Consider the following 22,990-nt stretch of genomic DNA (forward strand, 5'->3'; position numbering starts at 1 on the left):
TGCTGGGGACCTGTCTCCCATTAGAGCTGGACAGTCAAACTGTTAACCGTTTGTGTACTTGGAACATGACAGTAAAAACATTTTACTATTTGTCCAAACATTTGTTAGGGATTGTTGAATTCTTCTTTCATTAGATGTCATGTTAGCATGAAATCACTCACATTAATTTTAGCGGCAGTCATTTGTTAGGACAAACATTTATCTGTATTATGGAGAAGAAAAAATTTCTTAACTTTTTGAAATATTTCCACAAACTGCCCTCATCACTCCATGTTCTTTCCTCGCTAAGTGTTGTCTGGGGTCCATAACACTCCATGCCATCTGCTGACCTATAAGCATCATTTAGAAACATGAGACATTGTCCTTTGTGCATAGTTTTCATGAGGTAATCCATAGAATGAATCGTGGTACTTACAGTGATCTTCCAAAGTAGTTAAATGGGATGTTACTTGTCTGACAATCGCACTGAATTGCCATTTCATTTCATTTTAGTTATTATAACCTATTCATTATTTATGAAATGATTCAAAGGAAACAAAGATTTGGACTCTGCTGAAATATAAACAATCACAGTATACCTTTTCTAACCTGGTATACCCATCCCTTTCTGATCTTTTTTTGTCATGCTTGAGGTTCTCTTTACTCAAATCCCAGGAGAATTGGAGAGTAGAGTTGGATAATTTTGGGACTTCGGAGATGCACAAAATTAAGATTTTCTCTTCAGAGAAATTGATCATAACTTTGTTTCCTGTTAATGACAGAATTCCATTGGATGTGCACTATGGAGGCGAAGCGTATTGGGGGTCAAAGTTCAATTTACTTGAACTTTGGCTGCAAAACCGGGTGAAAAATAAGGAAAGTGCAGGCCACTATGGCTAAGGCAGCTGCTCTCTCCTTTGGAAATAATGGGCTTGCTCTGCGCAATGTCACACTTGTTCGTTTATTGTGAAAGCCCTGTTATTGTGATGTATCACAGATGCTCATGTGTACGCTATCTTAACCATGTAAAATTAACAGTTCTGTCCAAAAGGAAAAACTGCATCTTTTGTTTCACAGTATTTACCATACATCGTCAAGAAACTGTTTGTACTGCACTTCTATTCATTTGTTCATCGTGGCATATACATATAACGGCATCATGTTCATCTCAAGATGGTTATATCATTTTAGAATGGAACAACACACAAACACAAAGCTTTATATTCAGCTGATTTTATGGCTGCACATTGTTAACATTTTACATACACAGTGTATTTATTAACTCACACGCGCTGCATTTTTTATCACAAAAACAAAGCAACGTTTTCTTCTCCAGGATGATTGTAAGTGGCTTGTATGTGACAACAGCCGCTGCGATCCAGATGCCTTTCCCTGAGCCAGTTGTCCTGTGTGCCGTTGCCTCTGTAGACTCGTCTCTTGTCGTTAGCATGTAATAGTGGATATTTCACCTTATAATGTTGCAGACATCGCTGGAGAAGCTGAGGTCAGGGAATCGGCTATTCTTAGTGTGACCTCAGCTGTATTTTCCATCATGTCTGAAAACAAATGGGTATAAATGAACTCAGATCACACAATCAGAGTCTAAACTGGATGGTAAAACTCACATTGGTCAATATCTGTATTTGTTAGATAATTTGATGACACAATAGCATGCAGCTCTGCCGGATTTCTCTCTTTTCCCCCTTGGTGTTGGTGTGTGTCTGCGTCAGCTCCTCTGTATGAACAACAGGGAGAGAGGGAAAGAGGCTTGCGTTGTGTGTGTATGTCATGTTGGGTGTGTGTGTGGGGAGCAGTGCATGTGTCTGTGCTCAGGTGGCAGATACCCTAGGTAAATCATTTCAGATCCATTTATTCAGAAGCCTGTGTGCGGACGACACCTGCACAATGCTGCCAAAGAAGTGCCACAATGTCAGCGACTTCGCTTGCAGCTCTGACCCCAACCCCCCACCCACCCCAGCTGGCGTGTGTGTGAACGTACATGTGTTTGTGTGTAAGCACAAACACACACATATATATGCAGTGTTTTTATGTTTTATAGCTCAGTCAAGTGTCTTATTCAGGGGGAGAAAGAACAGCAGAAGAAGCCTTTCTGTCATGTGAACGGCTATGTTATTGCTGTGTTGCTTTCAATAACTCCTGCTTTAAATCTAGCTTCGTTCCGAGGATGAGAGGCTCATTTAATTACTCTAATGAACAAACTGATGCTAAAAAGGAGGATTCTTTGGTTCTTAGATAGCAAATTAAATTTTAAAACGCCTGGGATAGAATTAATGGTATTTTTAGTCTAGATGAATTTCAATTTTTTGATATGACAGCTGTCTTAATCTGTGTTCAAAATGAGCTTGTTTGCGTGTGTCCTTTGCGCGCTGACAGTCAGTTGTGACAGTTGTAAAGTGTTCTTGAAAAAGCGCCCGGCGTGGACACTCAAGGCAGCCAGACGAAAGATTTGCAGGCTGTGATGTCTGTGTGTCAAATTACTTATCTCACTAAGCATATGCTGGCACTTCAGAATCATATACTTCAAACCCGCAGCCTTCAAAAGCGTCAAAACGGACTTTTCTTATTCAACACATCAGTCATGTAGCCACCAGCAAAATGAGCGAGATGTCATTTGCACTCAACAAAAAGCTTCCGGAGACATTTAAAGACACTCTTGATGACTGTTTCAATTTGGAGAGGCCGTTAATGATATCGTCTCAGCTGCCTTTTGCAGGGTTTTTTTCGAAAGATACAAGTGAACGACAAAGAGTACTTAGATGTGCACTTCAGCTAAAGCTTTGCCAATTATTAATTTGAATCCTGAAGACAATTAGTAAATCACTACAGCACCCATTATCGAGCTGTTGCCCTGGATTTTGGAAGAGCAAGCCAATCTTAGGGTCAATTTAGTCTGCCACTAATGACAAAACATAACTGATGATTCTCTCTATTACACTTTCACTCATGTTCTGTGCCAACAGCAAAGCCTTCTTTTCTGTGATGAGCCTGAAATAAAATTATACAAATAATTGTGACCTAATAATAGAGAAAAACAAGAAACATGTCTTTAACAAACACCCTACAACATATGTGAATATTTCCTCATTCACAGTTTTCTTTTGTTTCAACCCCTCTTTATCTCACATACACAGACACACACATACACTGGCATGTGGATGCCAGTACTTTTGCTTCGAGCACATATCCCACTTGGTTTGTACTGTTCCAAGTGTTAGAGAGGGTTAAAATATTTCATTGCACTAATTGGCCAGTGTCATTCCTGACTTTTGGATAAACAGCAGAAACGAGGGAAAGCTGAGACAAATGATGGCTAATTAAACGTGCGTGTGTGTGTGTTGCAAAGACAGAAACCAGCTGACAAAAAAAATGGAGTGACGAAACACCCAGCTTGACAAAAGCAACAACTACTTCTTGCAATGGAAAACTTACCACAAAGAGGGGAAAATTTCTACTTTATGCTTTCTTTGAAATCCTGAACTTCTCTAATTGGGTTTCATTCAGCGCTGACTGAGAGGGGAAGGGAAACAATGATTGGACACGTATTACTTAGACTATTTTGGCAGAAGCAAGCAGTTTTAAGCTTGAACTAGAGGTGTTTTATCTAGGTTAGGAGTTTTCTTTTTTGTAATTTCCTATATTGACTGAGAATTTTCATTAAAAAGGAGGCAAAGGTTTATAAATAAATCTTTCTCCCCAGTTATCCCTGGCCCTCACTACTGCAAGTGATCTGATAAAACAAAACTCAGATAAGGAAAAACTCATCTTAAAGGAACAAGAAAAAGGAAGATAGAGAGAAAGTAAGGGAAGCAAACTCTTAAAATGAGCTGAGGCATGTCTGAACTCCGACCCACAGGGGACATTTGTTTTCAGAGGTAGCGTGTTGGCCCACCGCATCATCCCCAGGGAGATATCTTCCTCACCATTTCTCTGCAACTCTGCAGCATCGTTTCACCTCGTGTTACAGCCTCTCTCGCAGTCTGACTGACTCATACATGTGGACATGCACACACACAAACCCGCACACACACACACACATGCTCACATACAATCCTTCAGACCCTCGCCCAACCCCCACCTCGCCTTTCCCACATTTGACCACTTGTCAAGGGATGTTTATGGGCCATTGTTTGCAGTGCTGATGATCATTGTCACCGGTTGATTCCATTACCCATAGCCCTCTGATGGATGGGGCCTACCCTGACGTCCACTGATATGGGTGTCCTTGACCACTGGGGCAGACGCAATGAACAAAGGGGACAGTGGGGTGGAAAGTTGGATCTTCTATTTTTTATTGTTTATCATTCAGTAGAAACAATGAATCGTACTCTTCAAATCATTTTAAGGTGCTCGATTTGTAGGAGGGAAATGTGGGCAAAATAAAATGTGAATTGGTGTGTATGTTTTTCCAACAATTAGGTGACTAATTTATATATTTGATTGATTTATTACTAGTTAAAAAGGAACATTGGTTTACAGTGTGGGCATGAAATCAACAACATACACAGGAAAAACAATCAAAGACATCATCCACACAAGTCCTCCAAATGAAATGACAAAACGCGCCTTTAGAAGCTTTGACTGATCTGATGCACCTATGAGCAGGACGACATAATTTGTTTGTGCCTTCCATTGCCATTATAAGTCACCGTGGAAAAGTAAATCAGTTTTATGATGTGACAACACTATGTTTACGGTTTGGTTAGGTTAAGGAACAATAACAACTTGGTTAGGGATCTTGTTAGGGAACCCACATTAGGTTTCAGTAATAACCACGTGGGTAAGGCAATGATCATAGTCATGCTTAAAAGAAACCAACGTTGACTGGCAGTAGGAAAAGGTATTAAAGTCTGACTTAATCTTGCTTAATAATAACGTCACCTGACATCCTTCTTTGCTTCCAATGTGATCATCAACATGTTGTTTTGGGGAACTTGCTAAAACAACAACGATTTTGTGTTTTTTCTTGCAAGGACAGTTTCCACTGGCAGACACCCAACACCAGTGACAGTTTATATATTATCATACCATACAGGCAGAAGGAAAACAGTACAGTCAACAGTACAAGATACTGCCCAGCATTCATCTGCAGTGTTTCGTCAAGTAACAGAGTTCAACATAAGATAACTAATGTTAGCATAAGTGCTAAAGGTGCAATACAGCAAGAACAATACACATTATAATGGAGCACCAAAACTTCTGATATATCATGGTGCTTAATTCATTCCCATTTCCTAAATTAAATGGCATTTTTGTTGGGGTGTATTTGTATACCTGTGGTGGGGTTTTTTTTTTATCATCCCCTATGATCTAAGAAGTGGGGTGGCCTACAAAAGGGCTCCTAATCTCAACTGAAGCTAAAGAAGTTGCAATTACGTACCCTCCCGACACTAACGATGCTCTTTTTAGTCTTTTGCTTATGTAATCTTGAAGCAACATCAAAGTGTATTTGAGAAGTTGTTTCCATCAGCTTTTATTGTAGAAAGTAAAAATGTGCATAAAATACAATACATTTGTACATACATACACGTAACCCAATTAACACGAATACCCAGACTGATGTTTAAGACAACACTAGCTTATATTAGTTGTTTGATAGTTAATGTACAGGATGTGAGGTAGCCTACAAGATTAACAAGAAAATCTAATCGGAAAAGCAGTGAGTTTAAAGAACTCTCTAATGCAATGTATTAATTGATGCTTTTCCTTCAAACACATCACTTCAGACACACCACTTTGCATTCACTCTATTGATAAGAGAGACGAGTAATTTCAGAGTGGGATGTGTAATCATGCTCTGTTAATTGATTTTTACATATTTTGATTATGACCTTGATTCATAAGATGTAACTTAAAGAGTTAACATGATAGCTGCAACAGTTTGTGTTCCTCTGGTCCTTAATCACATTATTACAGTGCATGTAAACACACCTAGGGGATGTCTATAGTCCGGCCTCCTGCAGTGCTCATGTGTCACAACATTATAGAACATTTCTCCACCACCTTATTGAATTAGTGCTCCCACCTAACTAATACAGATGAGCTTGAAGTGAAGGAACCATTTGGAAGTCACACATCACAAGCAGACATCTGCAATTACTGATGGGAGAAGATGGGCTTGGATTTAACCAGGCCGAGGCCATGATGTAGAGTCATTGAAGGATTGGCCGTGGTGTTGGGTGACGGGGGAGGAAGCAGTGTTGATAGCTAAAACATTTACAGCGGCTCTAGCCATCATCATTTTTCACAGAGCCGGGTTGTCATTGATCAGGATGGTATCTGACTGAAGGGAACGTGTAGTTAAAGGCACATGTTTAACAAGCTTCTCCAGCATTTCCCAAAAATGGTCACATAAAGACTTTCCATTATTATTCTGAACAAAGATGGAGTTGTTTTCTATCCCTCAGATCTGTCTTTTGTCAACCCATCCTCACCGGGCCGATTACTTTTCTTATAGATATTTCCCTGGATCAGACAAAATATTCTTTTCAGATCGAAATGAGGCAAGATGCTGCTCTTTGTGCTAGAAATTAGCCCCATTTTGCTAAAGTGTCTAAATTAAAGTTGAGCTAAATCATTTCTATAACTATCAAATGGACAGTTTTGCCTTCGTTCCTTTTAAAGACAACGCCAACATGCAAAAAAAGCAGGAAAACCTCGCCTCCAATAAAACTAACATTAATGGAATTGCAATATGCAAAGCTATGCTAATTTTATGCATACTGTCAACCTACATAGTGGCCGTTCTTCGTTCATTTCAAAAGATATGACTGCAATTAGACGACAATTGATTGAAATCATTTGCGTTTTATGATTCTCTTACTTTTGAGAGCTGACAGGGTGTTGTACATTTCAGTGACAGTATATTTTCACTGCACGGGGAGATTAACTGATTTTATTGACCCTGATGCAAACCAACGGGTGTTACATTTCAAACAAACTACTCACTACCTAGGTGATTTGCATGTGGTGTGTCATTTACCATATTCCCTGATTACCTAATGATTTATACTTTAATAGAATGCACAGGGGCCTATCAAAGCAATATGCGTACCATACCTTTACAGTGACTTAACATGCCGGAGACAGAGAAAAATTGAAATGATAGTTTAAGGACGACGGGGAAAAGAGAAGTCTTATCAGTTAAGACTTGCTTTGTATGTAGGATTTTTTTCTCCCTGCTCTCCTTGGAAGGCAGGGGTGCAGTTGATGAATTCTTAAGTAGATCTCGCTGATAATTGTATTTCATAACTGTCATACGGAGAGGGACTGTCCGCTGAGAAGCTATTTGTGTCACTGCATCTCTCTCCCTCTCTGCCTCTCCCTCTCTCTCTGCAGCCTCTTCAATAAAACTCAAATCACGACAGAGATTGTTAAGTCTACCTCCAAGATTATTAAATCCAAATGGAGAATTTATGGGTGACACTTCATAACAATTAATCTGAGATGCTTGATTAATAAAGTTCGCTCACCCCCCTTCCCCCTCTCTCTCGTTCATTCTCTTCACCCTCCCCATCACTAAAGTTGTCCTGTTTGAGTGGGATGAAGGAGGAAGGGAACAGACATACGAGTGGCAGGATGGTTGTCAGGGACGACATGAGTGTCATTCTTTTTGATTAATGGAGCATTGTGACCCCGCCCCTAACCCTCCTTCTTTCCCAGCATGCCCACTCTCACCTCTGCATTCCCCCACCCCCCTATAACAGGTAAAAATAGAAGTGGGCCAAGTTATGCTCTCCAGTTAACTAGACATCATCTGAGTATAGATGTGAGGAAAGAATGGAATGATGAAAAGGAAGAAAGAAATGTGGAACAAATGAAGCAGACAAATTGGAAGAAAGGAATAGAAAGAAAGATGGAAAGAAGATAAGCAAAAGGTGAAGAAAGAGCAAGCGAAAGAAAAGAGAGGATATATTATTGAAAGGGAAAAGTAAAAAGACGAAGCAGAAAGACAGATTTTTCGAGAATGTCACCTACCTAACCTTGTCACCATGTTAAGTCAGCTGTGATTAATTAGTTGAGTGAGACTGAGCAATTAGGTCAGGAGTTTGGGTGTGTATGGGTACAAATGTATGTTTGCGTGTGTCTGTGTGTGTTCATGCAAAATAATTTTTTTTTTATCAAGATCCATTTCATTAACAAAAAACAGCATATACAACATATGAAACAAATATGTTTAAATGTTTTGCTTCCCATCCTTACAAGAACAATATCAATTCTGCCAGACAAGAATATTTTCAGAATTTGAAATTAAAAAATAGGTGAGGCACTGGGTAAAACATGAAAAAGGGACACTAAATGAAGACAGAATATCAACAAAAATTAAACAGATAAATAAAGATGAATGGTACGTTACGAGTCCAGTTTTTCTATTTACAAAAAGGTACAAAATGGCAGAATAGCATTTCAGGAACAAGCCCTTAATGGAATACTGAATCTTTTCTAATTAAATGTAACTCATGACCCCCTTGACCCAATGTCTGTATGCTGGTGGCAGTGGCTCCTTCCACTTAAAACAGAATCATCATTCTCCTAGTAGTGAACATCATATTGGCCTGAGACTCACACATGTGAAACAACCCACGGGGCAACTGCAAACGAGGTAAAATGATTGGTGATTGTTCCAATCATTTTGTTAAAAGTGTTAAAGATGGATTTCCAAACATTGTGTAGCTGGTGTCTGTCTGCATTGGTCACATGTAGGTCCCATATGAGTCTGCTCTAATCTTACACAAGGAAGCCGATGTACATGTCAAATCTAAATTTACAACATAATGCAAATTTATAAAACTGGCATATATTCACAGTTTGTGCTTGGTTTGCAATATAGAAAACCAAGAGGGGTGAAGAGAAGTGTTTTTTTAAAAAGGGCCCTGTGGTGTATTATCGCAGAAATGTGGCTCTAGATTCCTTTTGAAAGAGTTTGAGGATAAGAAACCCTTAGACAAATCCTTGAACCAGTAAAGGCTTACAAAAGATCATATTTAACAATGATGGCTATATATTTTCCTCTTTGCAATTAAAGAGTCCCTCTGTGTAATTTAATGCTTCTTTTCAAGTGTCGGGTCCCCTGAGACTTGGCCTGTAGCTATGCCATCGCTCTTGGTGATTATCATTAATGAATGTCGGCGAGGACCATCCCTCAATGTGACTAGGGAGGAAACACAAGCCCTAATTAAAGGTTCCTATTCATAAATATATGCCTCGAACTGCACGGATCAACATGCGCTGTGCACACAAGTCATTTTAATGTCAGAAAAGCACCTTTTTAAGAGCGTTTTCTCCCTTAATGTACAGCACACCAGCAGCAATGACAGATTTTTCCTGCCAAAGCCCGCAGCAAGGGATCTGTGCAATTTGAGATTCGCAGATTTAAATTTAGGAATAAAGCTGAAGATTAGAAACCACTAATTTGACAAGAGGGCTGATAAGAAAACAGCTCGACTGCTAACTGTAGTCTTACTGTGTAACTAAACATTGTGATACAGTTTTTGCATGTAATCCTCAAGAGACTGTTGTGTGTTTTATCGTGAAAAGGTTATAGGAAGCTCCTTGAGTTGAGAAGCCATATGGTGCATGGAAACGTAGTCCTCCATCTGAGAGATGGAAATATTTACAAAATGAAAATGTTACAGGATGTCACAAAGGCAGAAAATAATCCTCATTGCTTGTGTTCTCTCATAAAAAGTAATTTTAATAATTTTAATTGCTCCAAATGTAGACTGACAACGGCTCTCATACACGCTAGTGGTTGCACTGTCACATCAGTTTCCCAGACAAAGCTATTGGTAATTGTTATGTGAAGAAGATCATGTTAACATTGAGGATAATATTGAGTCTGTCTGAATGTTTTTTTTTTTGTTGTTAGTTTTTTGTTTTTTTACTAAGGCTCAAAGAGTCTTGACGGAAAAAAGAAGCTCGGTGAGACAAACATTTGGCTCCTTCTCTCTCCTCCTTAATGGCTGGAAAATGCTAATTGGAGTGCACGTGTCAAAGAAAACAAAAGGCAAGGGTGGAGGAGAGGGAAGGAGTGTGCATGTCAGAGAGGCTGGTATTTTGAAACGTGAAATATGCCACTTTATTTAGCCGAGTTGGATTTTTTAGCAAGGTTGTTCCAAGATGCAGGAAATCTCAGATAAAGCTTTGCCTGTGGTGGCATGTAATGTAGCTCATGTTTAAAAGGAAAAAAAATCCTGAAGAAATGCTTTCGGATACTGCTGGTGTATATTCTGCTGAACAATTATTTCACAGTTCATGTAAACAAGCTGAAGTTGCTTCCTCTCCTCTTTCGTGTTGGTATGAAATACCACCTTGAATCCCCTGCGAGACTTGAATCCTTTAATAAACTTGCATCTGTCACCACTGCGCAGCGTTTCATCACATTCTTCGTCCAAACTGACAGAATCAAAAAAGCTCAGGTGGGGATTACAAACCTTTAATTGCATTGTCAAAACTACAGCAACACATTAATTTTTTTAAGTCTACACATTAAACAAGTCGCGGAAAAGTAAATCTCTATAAAATATCAACCCCCACCACCTCCTCCATACTCATACTTGGCATTTTAATTATGCAGACTTATCTGATAGATGTGGAGATATAGCTCATGTCAAAGTTAGAGCCTCTTCTTTATTAATTTTTATTATATATTCTTATATTCAGCCTGTCAATGAGTGTCTGGAATCTGATAGGACCCATCATTGATTGAAGATTACTCAAGATTATGAAGAGAGGCATTATCATAAGCTGTAAGCCTTCATCATTCCAAATGTTAACTTGTTTGAATGACACAAAGGGAAAAGATTACGCTCTATTTCAGTCCACAAGGGATAAGTTTTGAAGTCCGGCGCTGTGGCAGATCTCGACAAAATAGCTGTAAAATAGCTCAGGTGGTTAGCCACTGGCCAAAATCTCCAACACAGCATTCATTATTTATGAATAATAAGAGGTCGGAACTAAGATCTTGGTTATGCCGCTGTGATTTTGGTCAGTATACTTTGCCATAAAAGCATGGTAATACAGAATATATCCTTAAAAGAAACAGAAATGCCTCAATTGTACCAAATTAATGCATTATAATTATATAGTAATCAGAATCAGAAGGAGCTATATTGCCAAGTAGTGTTTTACACATACGAGGAATTTGCTGTGGTGATAAGGTGCTACACGTAGACAATCATACAGTCGACATAAATAAATAATCTGTATACTTTGTCATACTTCTCTTTACTGTTTTCTTTTAGCTTGTCTACTGATGTCAAAAGAAAATGGCAAATGAATTATATCATGCTACAGTGTGTGGCTGCGACACGCGTTTTATATAATTAGCAGTGTAGAATCAGTTCTGTATCAGAAAGGGGATCATGTGATGCTCTCTGAGGCAGTGATGATAATGATAAAGAGAGAAGAAGGAGAAAGAAACGAGACTAAGGTAACACTAATAGTCGTTCTGGACATTTTCAAAGCTGCATATTTTTTGTGTTGCATGTTTGACTGGTAACACACCCTGACCTATGTAAGGACTTCAACACACAAACCTCAAGGCATGACTTTGGTTTTATTTATTTATTTATTTATTTATTTGTTAACTGCTCATTAGATTTTAAGAATTGTTAGATGGCATAAAAGGTCAGAATGAAAATACAGCCTATTAAGAATTGTAATGCGGTTCATGTGAAAATGTGTTTTACAACTGATAAACATACATGTTAAGTTTATCAGCTGTTATATGCTATTACTAAATGTAAATTTGTCTGTTTTTGTTATGATTTGGTCATGTGAGATTGAGAGTATGAACAAGAGCCCTCACCTGATTTGACACCCTGCAGTACGATCCAGTGGATAGTTTAAACAGCTTCACTTTAGATGGTCATGTCAGACCTAGAAAGAAAAAAAAAAGAAAGAGACAAAGGAAAGAAGAGAGTAATGTATGTAAATAAACGTGACGACTACATGGATGTTCTCACCCGCGCTGAGGGAGTGTCATCATGCAGAAGAGAAGGAAACAGGACGACATGTCATCACACTGTCACTGTGCCACAGTTTGTGGAAGAGCAGCTTCATATATACAAGTTGGGGGTGGTGGGGAAACAACTGTTTGTGTGTTCGGCTTTTGTCATACATGCACATGGACACAGGCGGCTGCGTCGTGGGTAGTGTAACTACTGTAGCTAGCAATTTATATCATAATGTCCTGATCAAATGTGGCTGGCAGTTGGAAAAATACATACATATTTGAAGTCACTGTACATTAAACACACCGTATATATATTTACAAAATAAGAGCCCACTTGTTAGGGTTAGGGTCATGCCATCTTAAGAGATGAGGGACAAAGAAGAAAAGAGGAAAGAAAGGCAGTGAATGAACATAAGCAAGATGCTGCAGAAGAAAGAGAAAGACGTTAAAGAAATGTACTATAAAGACAGAAAATAGTTTCAAACGTTGTTATTTTAAAATGAAAATGTGAGCGTGCTCTCATTCTTAATAATCCTGTGCAGATATTTCAAAGCAGAGTTGGTTACTACCCCTGCCTTTTGAACCACATGTCCCCCCCTGCTGGCCCAGGATCAGATCCTGTACAAGCTTCCCTGCCCCCTAAAAACCTACAACCTTTAGACCAATAGAGGATGCTTTCCTCACTAAATGCCCAAAAAATAAAGGTGACTTCATATAGTCTAGTTTATGTTTTCATGGATTCATTTTATTCTTGATTTTTAGTCACTGACCTTACATTTTCATGAGCACTAAAAGTTGAAAAAAGTTTAAAAGCTAAAAAGTATGATGTAATTTGGATGAATGATCAGATAAGTATCCCTTGATTTTTTCTTATTTTTACATGGTTAATATTGTTCAGTGACACAAAAAAATACCACAAATAAATTGTGTTATAAAAAATGTTAACTTCACTCAGAAGCTGTGAAGCAGTTTACATCTTCATCCATGGTATAATTACAGCCATTTTATGTTTTGGTTTTGTGAATAAGGGTGCTGCAGTAATGATTACCTTTCTAAACACAGTTCTGCACTGTACACAGTCACACTGGATTTACCTCACAGAAAAGCAAATCCAAGCAGTTTACTTAACATTCAACAACAGTATTAACAATTATTGTAAGGGAGCCAGCATTGGCAGGCGTTAAAGCTTAAACCGTGGTTTGCATGAGACAAGTAGTCTGCTGTTTATTAAATAACATATAAAACGCAAACATGATCAGACTGGATAATAAATATACATACGTTTTAAATTTGTACAAAGTATCTCAAAGATAAGGAACATTTTTTGAGAGCTGCAGCAGCTCACCTGTCTGTCCGTCCGTCCGTCCGCAGACTTTGGGATGGAAACATTAATGACGTAAGTCTGCTCCATCAATCAGCGCGCAGGCCGCTTTGACAGACAGGGATAGACAGATGTTTTAGGGCGGTACTTGGTATTTATTTTACTACATAATAGGCGACCTCGGGCACCTTCTCTACGCACATTATCGGTTGTTGCAGACAGGCAGTGGCTCAAAAATACCGAGCGAAAAAACTAGATGGCAGACATCTTCTGAGGAGCTGAGCGTGACGAGGAGGAGACAGCGGGGTTTTTTTTTTTATTACCTGTTCACTGTGGAAACGTGAGGTGAGGGGTAAATTCAGAAACTCACCAGAATCCGTTAAACCAGGACTGACTGGACGGTTTGCAGAAAGTTTGTAATCCAGTTCCTTGTAAATGATCCGGTCGTAGCCAGAGCTGGAGCCGGTGTAGAGCTGGGTGGATATTGTCCTAAAGTCCTGGCTGGCCGCAGAAGGAAGAAGAGCGCAGTCTGAAGTGAGCCAGTTCTCATGTCATCCAAGTTCTGTTGTGATTATCACCGCACACTCTATCACCAAGTAGTAAAAACAAACTTCAGACCTTTTCCCCCCACTCTCTCCTTCACTATCCTCTCCTGAAGATGCTGCAGTAAACGGGTGTATTATGCGGTCTCACTTCAGAAAACATTAGCCTAGTTGTGTGCCCTTTATAAACACTTTATGTTGGATAATAGTTAGGACGGAGTGTATGCTATTAATGGAGCCTCTTGTGGATTCAGAGCCCCTCCCCTTCACCAGAAGCCTCACTAAAAAGGTGTAACGAATCGATCCGCAGCCTCCTTTGTCCCAGTAAAGAGGTCACAGAAAATACCCACATTTTTAGCAAACTTTGAAACAGAGCAAAGAGCTGATCTGCCCTGCACACTTAAGACTGTTTGAACAAGTGAAACTCCTTATTTTTCTTAAATGTTGCGCAGGAGTGAGAACACAATCAGCAGGGAGTTTAAAAAAAAGCCAGATTTATTCAAGAAAAAAAACTTATTAACTTTATGTAATTTTAAGCCCCACTGTTTATATGAATCATTAGTGATTGATGTTTCAGGGTATAATCCCAATAATCAGTCAAGCCTGATTTTGCTGTGCTTGTACTAAGATTATCCTCCTGGCATAAGGATCAACAAAGTCTATTTTTACAATTTTATATGGAGATCTCTCTTTTTTATGCATTTCTTTCTATATTTTGTTTGCAAATTAAATGGAAGGATTAGATCGTTTTATTGCCGATGAAAAATATGATTGCAATCCTCACCTAATAGGCTACGACACTTTTACTGACTTGACTGTGAAATTGTGCTGCAGCAACTATTAAACCCAATCTCATTTAGATTTTTAAAAATCTCCCTCACATACGCGTAGGCGGCGCGTGAACTTTTTGAGGCACCTCTCATTCTGCTGTTATAGTGCAAGTTTACAAATCGGCCACTCGTACACGCGAATCTCCTGTGTGTGTGTGTGTGTGTGTGTGTGTGTGTGTGTGTGTGTGTGTGTGTGTGTGTGTGTGCGGGGACGGAAAGGCGTTGAAATGAAAGCCATCCCAGTGAACAATTAGAGCAGCAGATTGACAGGTGGGCTTTGACTGTCAGGGTGACGCTTGTGGAGGGGTGGAGTAAAGGAGAGGCCGGAAAGGCAGCTGGATGTGTCTGTCTATCAGTGGGAGCTGTCTGAACGCACCGCGCATCACCAATGTGCGCACATTTCACTGCGGAGAATATCCGGGGACGCTCGTTGCGCTCTTTAGAATAAATGATAATAAACAAAAAGCAGGGAGCACTAACCCACGATCTGTGGCTCAGAGGGCGGACCGGCTCGTTGTGTTTTGTGATGAGTTTCTGACAAATTCGTCAAGTGCCCATGTTGCCAATCGGACGGACAGCGTGTATGTGAGTATTTCATTATCCAGTGGGTGTTTTCAGAGAGACGGGGTGTGAGCGAGTTGCTGCGGGGTTTTCTCCGTGCGCATACTTGACTGATTGACACACACCCAGCCCGGCTAACGTGTCACTCTTTCCTCTCTTTCTCCCGATTTCCTCCCAAAGACCGTAGCGGAGGTTGGAGACGCGGAGCTTGCACCTGGACGGACGGACGGACGGACGGAGGGAGAGAGACACTACAGCGCAGTTTGGACTCATCTCCAGCGCCGAGCGAGTTAAAACATAAGACGAGGAGCTCCATTTTCTTTACTTTTCCTGTGAATAGAGGTATGAAATAGTCCAGAGAGGGGGTGTAAACCTATTTTGATGGAAACGCGGAGAGGGGTTCCGGCAGCTGTCCATATCCCTACTCGATAGACTGATATCCGCACGGAGCTTTCCGCCAGTTTTTCACCCACCCAGACTGCGATGAGTTTCTCTGATCGGCAGAAGTTCACGGACGAGCCCCCTTTTGCGTTAAATTATTTGTAATCTACATTTTTCTCGCCGGACATACCGATTATAAAATGATCAGAGACGCATAGAGATTAAAACCCCACTTGCATCGATTTAAAAAAAGACTTCCTGACCCTGCGAGGGATCTACAGTGTAATTCTGTCACCCAGCTGAAGAACTGAGGAAACGCTGCTGGCTTTGATTTCCTCCCGTTGCACCGGTTTCCTCTCCAGCTTGTCCGCTATTTTGATCTCTGCATGAAAAGTCAAGCGGAAAGTCTTGCAGCAGCATGCCGAGGAGAAAGCAGCAAGCACCGCGGCGGTCAGCAGGTAAGCCCCGGCTCTTTAAACAAACAACCCCCCCCCACCCCCCCATCAGAAACGCACACACTCTTTAGACTATTCTCCGCACAGTCACGACAAACAGCCAGGATTCAGACTCGGTGCACAGACAAGTTTACAGAGCAGCACACAGGCCTGGCGCAGGACACAATACAAGGACAACAGGACCTCTTACAGACAGCAGACTTCTCTCACTCCCCTCGAGTCACTATGTGCATTCAGTGTGGAGCAAAGCTAATGTCAGGTTAATTCTGCCTTTATGCACGCTTTTACATCTCAACAGCCCATAATAAGTTTATTTCTGCTAATCTAAGGCATGTTGGGCTGGCAACAGTAGGCTGTGTTTCGTTTACGCAGCCATGCTTCGGTGCCAAATCTGTCTCAGCTGCACTTCAGTTTCAACGCTTTAAAAGCAGATCCTCCACTAGGTTGCCAGCACCCAAGTTCTCCAAACAAAGCTCATCTTATCTCATTTTTACAGGCTAGCGTGTTTGATGTGTTGCTGCCAGTAACAAAAAAAGAAAGCAGAGAGAGAGAAAGAAAAGTGTCATATTTTCGGCTTTTTTCCAGTTCTGGGATTGCCATCCTTGATTTGATGCTTGATTGATCGCCTGTCGTGCGACTGCCTTTGATCTATTCATTCCTGATAAACATCAGTAAATCATTTACCATAGAGACACGCATGCGCCGGCAGCTGGACTCGCTCAAAGGATAACTTTTGCCCCCGCCGAGGAGCAAAGAAAAGACAAATTGAAAGAAAAGTTCTCAAGCGGGATAAATACTTTGCGATTAATACCCACAGGGGGAGGGAGCGGGGGAGGAGGGGTGCTGGGGCGTAGCGAGATTACAGAGAAGCATCTCATACAGGGAAGAGGGAAGTGTTGTACGTCCTAAAGGCTGCCCCAAATCCAACACCAAATGTATAGAGGAGTCATATATGAGGAGAGAAAGTTTGTAGAATCACTTTTAGGAGCACAAAATTGCTCTGTAAATCACCATAGAAATAATGACACCACATGATAATAAAAATCCAGAACTTGCTAATAACTAACTTCCTGTTAACCTATTAATTAGTAACCTTTTAAATGAAAAATGTAAAGGATGTAAATTAAAGTACTTATGTGTGTTTCAGTTGAGTGGCATACATGTTAAAAGTTGATGTTTTTGATTAGTTTTTGTCATAGAAAGGACCTCAGCAAAAGTAAAAAATTACATATTTTCATAGAAATTCAATGCCTCAATTTCCACTTCAGCACTGGACATATTGCCTTTTGACAGTCGTGCCTACATGTTGTCATTAAGTTGACCAGACATGAACTGTTCTGAGAGAGAATCGCATGTTTGCCTGAATCCATTTGATGTCCCTGGTAGATGTGTGTGTGTGTGTGTGTGTGTGTGATTGACATGCATTTTCAAATGATGGGGTGGGGTGGGGGGGGCAGAGGAGTCTTTGAAGTTGGTGCAGTAATGACCAAAGCCGAATAAAACAGCTGTAGAATGTTAAGCAGGCGGTGGAAATGTGAGGTTAAGCAGACTTAATCAAGGTTGTGACAGAAAGACTTTGAACTCGGTGGGGCTGTAATTTCTAATTGACGCAAGGCTTTAGTGATGGATAGAGAGAAATGTGTTTGAAGAGTGAGCCTGCTCAGTGAAAATGAATAGTGTCGGTTTATGCCGCTGCCACAAATAGTGGTGAAATCCACAAAAGAGGGCACAAAGAAGGTGTTGGTTTTCCTGTTTTCCAGCCTCTTCTGTTCAGTCAGCTAGCTCTGAAGTGGCCCCATTCCGGCTCAGCTTTTGAATATTGATTTAATTGTCTGTTTTTGTGACAGACACATACATCACAGGCAGTAATGGTCAATCCCAACTTGGCAGGCTTTGTCTCTGCATTATTTCCAGTGTGTGACATATGGTCAATCAAAAAACTTCTCTACTAATGTGTGTGTGTGTGTGTGTGGGACTGCTTCTTCTATGAAATGGTGTACACACCTATAAACGGAGGCTATTTTTACAATGCATTAGCAAATATTTCCACAACCTCGAGTTGTCACTTTGGAGTTGCACTAAAACAAAATGTTGCATACGCTCCTCAGAGAGAGAGAGAGAGAGACAGGCTTCAATGCCTCTTTGTATGCCATTTCAAATGGGCTCTGTTTCATCAGTCACAGTGATGATTTTAGACCCTGTAATGGCGCTGTACCCTATCTAGTTTATGGCCAGTGACAATACATCAGTGTTCTTTCATTTGGAACCGCATTACTGCATCTGTTAGTTTTGGCAGTTGAGTTCAGTGCAGTGCAATTTGAGCAGCACAGACTTGCTGCAGTCATTTGTCGTCATTTTTAGGGAGTTTTTTTTGTCTTTTCTCACTGAAGTGCAGTTGTGTAGAGGCATTTCTCAAAGGACCTCAAGTAATTAATGAAAGGCAAACAATGCAGTAATATAAATTAATTATTATGAGAATGGAAATGTAGGAGGGGACTGGTACTCTGAACTTGTTTTGTTTCTCTCTTTTGGTTTTTGAATTTTATGTTTAACTAGACAACAGCAAAGTGCAACGCTAATGTTATTGTGCTAGTGTTGCTTTTGATTATGTGCAGTCAAGGTCGGTGCTGAAACAATTAGTCAATTGACACAACATTAATCACCAACCATTTTGATTATCAATTCATCATTTGCATCATTTATTATGTAGAAAATGCACAACATTTTAGTTTTAGTTTATAACTATCTGTTGTAATATCATTATAAATGTTGTATTTTTTGTTTGTTAACAAGGAGTCACCTTGGGATGTGGGAAAGTTTTATACAGTAGTCGATTAATCAAAGGGAATCGTTGGTTGCATTTGAAGTGCTGGTATAAGTGGACTTTATATCTAGAGAAAAGGACACAATAAAGAGTTTGATAGTAACTGCGCTAATCAACATCTTATAAAACTGCATGATATCAGTACCATGATATTTTTTATATATGGCACATATTATACACATTACAGCTAGATAACTAGTGATTAGTTTAATTAGTAGATGTGAGATATTGTATATAAGATATACAAAGCAGCCATTATTCTGTATTTGCCTTATTACGGGGTCATAGTTTTGATTGCTGTTGGAAAATTAATGGTATTGCTCAACGTCTAGTCTTGCTTTTAGTTTGCCAGCAACAATATCTTAAATCAAACACTGTCACTCTAAATAATGAATCTGTCAGCTAATCATTCAACATGTTAGTGTGACACTGTGTTAAATTTATTCCGCAGGAGTTAAAAAGGTCAAGCTGCAAAAATAATATTTTTTCTTTTTACCTGTCCTGACAAAAAACATTTAGTTTTACTGACTGAGACAGAGGAAGAGGCGGAGCAAAGTGTGGATGACCAATCCACAGTGGGATGGACCAGGATACAAGTGTATGGGACTAACATCTTTATACTGTTCTTAGGTTGAATTAGGAAGGGAATCTGAAATCCATGCAGTTTCCCTTTCACTCTTAGATGTTAAAGTTTTAGAAATATTTGATCCTGTGCTGGATTCTCATCTCCACTGACAGCAGGGAGAGCAGTTTCTGGACTGACAGAATTAGTGCAGGATCATGAAGGGAGAAAAAGTGACATGCTGTGATACTGTCAAACATGACCATGTGGAAATGTGTTCCTTCATAGCCGAAGACGGTAATTAGTTTGCCTTTGTCTGCTCTCTTTATAGAAATGTTAGGCAACTGGCTGGGTTTGGCCACTCTCACACTGACGCCACTAATTAAAAAGTTTAGCGCTCTAAACATAAAGTATTCAGATTACAGTGAGAGGCTGTGGATGCTGTTAATTTCTTTAATATGTGTGATTCAGTGTCTCCAATAAACGAACTTCAGTGCTACGTTTTAATGATCTCTCTGTATAGCTGAGCTCAGCACATGTTTAATTAAAGCACTCTGCAACACATCCAGATTGAAGCCACAATGAGGTACACACTGATTGAACAGGATGCACAGAGAGCGGCTCGCCTTGTGAGCTTCTCCACTGACATCAGTTTCTCTTAAACACATGCCCCTTTACTGCCGCCATCGCCACCTCAATGCAAAAGGAGTCTCTTAATTATGACTTGAGGGTGGGCGGGTGGGGAGAAGTTGAGTTTCCCTTCTTCCCGACGGCATCGTTAGCCGTGGTTCCTAATTATCCAGGTAGCTGACGGATCAGTGACAGGGCCCCACCGATTAATGCTTACAAATTCAGCAAGGTGTCAAGTCTGCAAGCTGCCTTGATATAATCAACTCAGTGTTAGCCACTTCCCATATACCCATCCCTAGTTGTTCCAGTGTAAACTCATCAGCAGAGGTTGCAAACAGTGTGAGGTGTGAAAATGTGATGGCAGCACCATGCTGGACACAACTGAAACCTAAGAACAAGGTTATGAATGGTTGCAGTCTCAAGCTTGAATGTACACTTATGCTTAGTACATGAACTGTAAATAGTCATACAGTATTTGCAATTCAGGTAGTTTTTAATAGTTAAAGAATAGGTGTAGCTGAATATATATTCCACTGAATGTGAAAGATTTTCTTAATACCTTTCCTTTATACTTTATACCTCTGATCTTTCTGCTAACAGCTTTTGGTTTGTTTGACAGAACAGGAACAAAATTCTAAGCCGAGCGACATTAATATATTTTGTTGTTGTTACTTTGCATTGTATTTCCTCTGCAGAAATTTAGCTCACGGCGCCTGTCAACTAAGAAGCCAACACCTTGGAAACTTGTGTTGGTTTTATCGGGATGCTTCTGATAAAGTATTTAATGACATTTGTCAGAAGTTGAAGCTTCGCTGTGAGGGAAAAAAATTATGCTATTTGAAGTGAAAAGTCTGTAGATGAGAACAGAGCACGCCGTTGTGTGTGTGTGTGTGTGTGAGTCTGAATCACTGAGCAAGACGAGAGGTTGGTGCAACTCGGCGTGCGCATGCGTGCGCGTGTGTGTGTGAATGTGAAATATTCCGATCCTGTGATAAGGCAGTATATGTAAAGTGTCATTAACAGGTGACATTGACTGAAGGAGTCGGTGGATATATTTGCTATCCCACACTCCGCTACACCCGCAGTTTCATTTGCATGTGGTGTCAGAGTCAGTAGGCCTCCAGGAAATCAAAGACACACTAATACGCACACTCGCACCACTACACTCTCCGTCCTCATCTGCGTGGAGGTTAAGTGACAAATGAAGATCGATGACTGCTCTTATGGAAAAGAGAGGATTGAAATGAAAATATGTGGGAATTAAGCTCGCCAGCAGGGTGACAATGTAAAGGCATTCAGGGCTGCGGCCGTGAGGTAAAACTATCCCAGAGCTTAATGAGGTTCAGAGGAAGCAGGAAAACCTGGATTTTCACTCAAGCACAACAAAAGGAGCCTTGACAAAGAAGTAAAGAAAACAAGGTCTGTTTTTTATTGTTTTTTTTTTTTTTACAAGAATAAGACTCACTAGCATCCTCACTCTTAAATACATCCTGCGTGTATTTATTGTGTCTGATTTTCAGTGCGTCTGTTTCCCATTCACAAAGATATCTTGGCTTTGATTCAAAACAGCTGCACAACAAAAAGCCACAATGTACATTGGGGATGTATAATAATAACAGGAATATAACAAGAATGAAATCATCCACATGAATGCCCTTGAGAGGTTTAGACCACCGGTTGCTGATTATTGTGGAGCATACACACTATGTTGGCAAAGTTTTCCTGCTGATTGAGGGAAATAGCCAGTTGGGTGAAAGGAGGCGAGGGGGAAATTACGGGCAGGGTTTCTAATATAAATTCTATTGATTGCTTTATACGTATACACTCGCTGAAAACCTTATTTAACATAGCAAATTCTTTATTTTCCACATGTTAAGAAACAGACATCCAGTTATTTGACTCAACGTTATGCAACCAAAACTATTGTTGGAATATCCTCCTAGTTTATATAGGCTCTGGCAAAGCAGCAAAGAATTGTGGGCAATCAGACACCCAAAGTGGGCCAACTGCATTTGCTTCTTCACACAAACATTGGACTGTCCGTTTCCTAAAAATTCAAGCAGTTTAATAATCAGACATTGAAGCACAAAGGAAATTAGGTGTGAAGAAAGGAATGACAGATGTATAAAAGAAAGAGAAGAAAAATGGCAAGTCATGATTTAAGGCCAGAAGATGGTCTAGGGTACACTTGGAGGTCAGTGTGTGCTCAGGGGAGTCCATATCTCGACTGTCTCCAGTCTAGAGTGTGTCTTCTGTGTATGTTTTGTTGTTTTCCCATATTTTATTCCATTTATATGCAGTCTTGTATGTCTGCAAGTATGTTAGCATAAATACACTTTAAGTTTTTATCTTTCAGTTCCAGTGTAATGTCACATCTGCGTATCTGTATGAATCGTGTGTGTCCATGCATGATTGGTGCACTGCCAGACAGACGCCGTTATTGGAGAGACAAAGTTATCACTGTTGGCTGCTGTGATTGAATTTGTCCAAAGCCTGAAAGACTCTACTCTGATTCAGATATTTTGTTTCTGTATTTTGCTCAGGTGATCTCATAAATTACTCAGCATCCTTATTTTTTTTTGTGCTATCCCTGATATTAGAAATTACCACTGAGGCGGCTACTCTTGCAGTAATCATGGTGGTGATGCTAGAGATAAGGCTGGAGGTACATGGCCACCAGAGCAGGCACAGTTTAGATCGTTCTCAGTACTTCTTCGTATTGAATCTCTTGCTCCCTCAAATTGCTGATACTTGAGTCAAGAGCTCAGTCAGTTAAGCTAAGACTGAAATACTGCCTTTGATCCACAAAGTAAACAGCGCTGAGTGCCCTGTACTACCCAGCCCTGAAGTTGTGTTGCTTCTGTTAACCAGCCTTGAACATCTGGGTTGAAGGAGGGTGGGTGAGGGGAGGAAGACAACAGAGGGAGAGAA

At 40.2% G+C, this 22,990-nt stretch overlaps 1 protein-coding gene and 1 long non-coding RNA gene across 3 annotated transcripts in view; one reads left to right on the forward strand and one right to left on the reverse strand.

Annotated features, from left to right (window-relative positions):
• Positions 1–1,196: 1,196 nt before the first annotated feature.
• On the reverse strand, positions 1,197–14,802 carry LOC119907461. Its single transcript, XR_005445109.1, has 3 exons — positions 13,645–14,802; positions 11,807–11,877; positions 1,197–1,535 (listed from the first exon to the last, which is right to left on the reverse strand). It is a non-coding gene; the product is annotated as an uncharacterized LOC119907461 (long non-coding RNA).
• Positions 14,803–15,069: 267 nt separating this feature from the next.
• tshz1 (teashirt zinc finger homeobox 1) overlaps positions 15,070–22,990 on the forward strand; it is a 29,522-nt gene continuing 21,601 nt past the window's right edge. Inside the window, exons 1-2 of one of the 2 annotated variants that reach the window (XM_038725228.1) lie at positions 15,070–15,231; positions 15,388–16,046. In XM_038725228.1, coding sequence (XP_038581156.1) covers positions 16,007–16,046 — 40 coding nt within the window. In that variant the 5' untranslated portion in view covers positions 15,070–15,231; positions 15,388–16,006. The remainder of the gene's footprint in view (positions 15,232–15,387; positions 16,047–22,990) is intronic. The other variant, XM_038725229.1, reaches the window with a different exon arrangement.

The sequence above is a fragment of the Micropterus salmoides genome, unplaced genomic scaffold (genome assembly GCF_014851395.1).
Source record: "Micropterus salmoides isolate LMB-PRFRI ecotype aquatic unplaced genomic scaffold, ASM1485139v1 Ms_hic_scaffold_17, whole genome shotgun sequence".
Taxonomy (NCBI): Eukaryota; Metazoa; Chordata; class Actinopteri; order Centrarchiformes; family Centrarchidae; genus Micropterus; species Micropterus salmoides.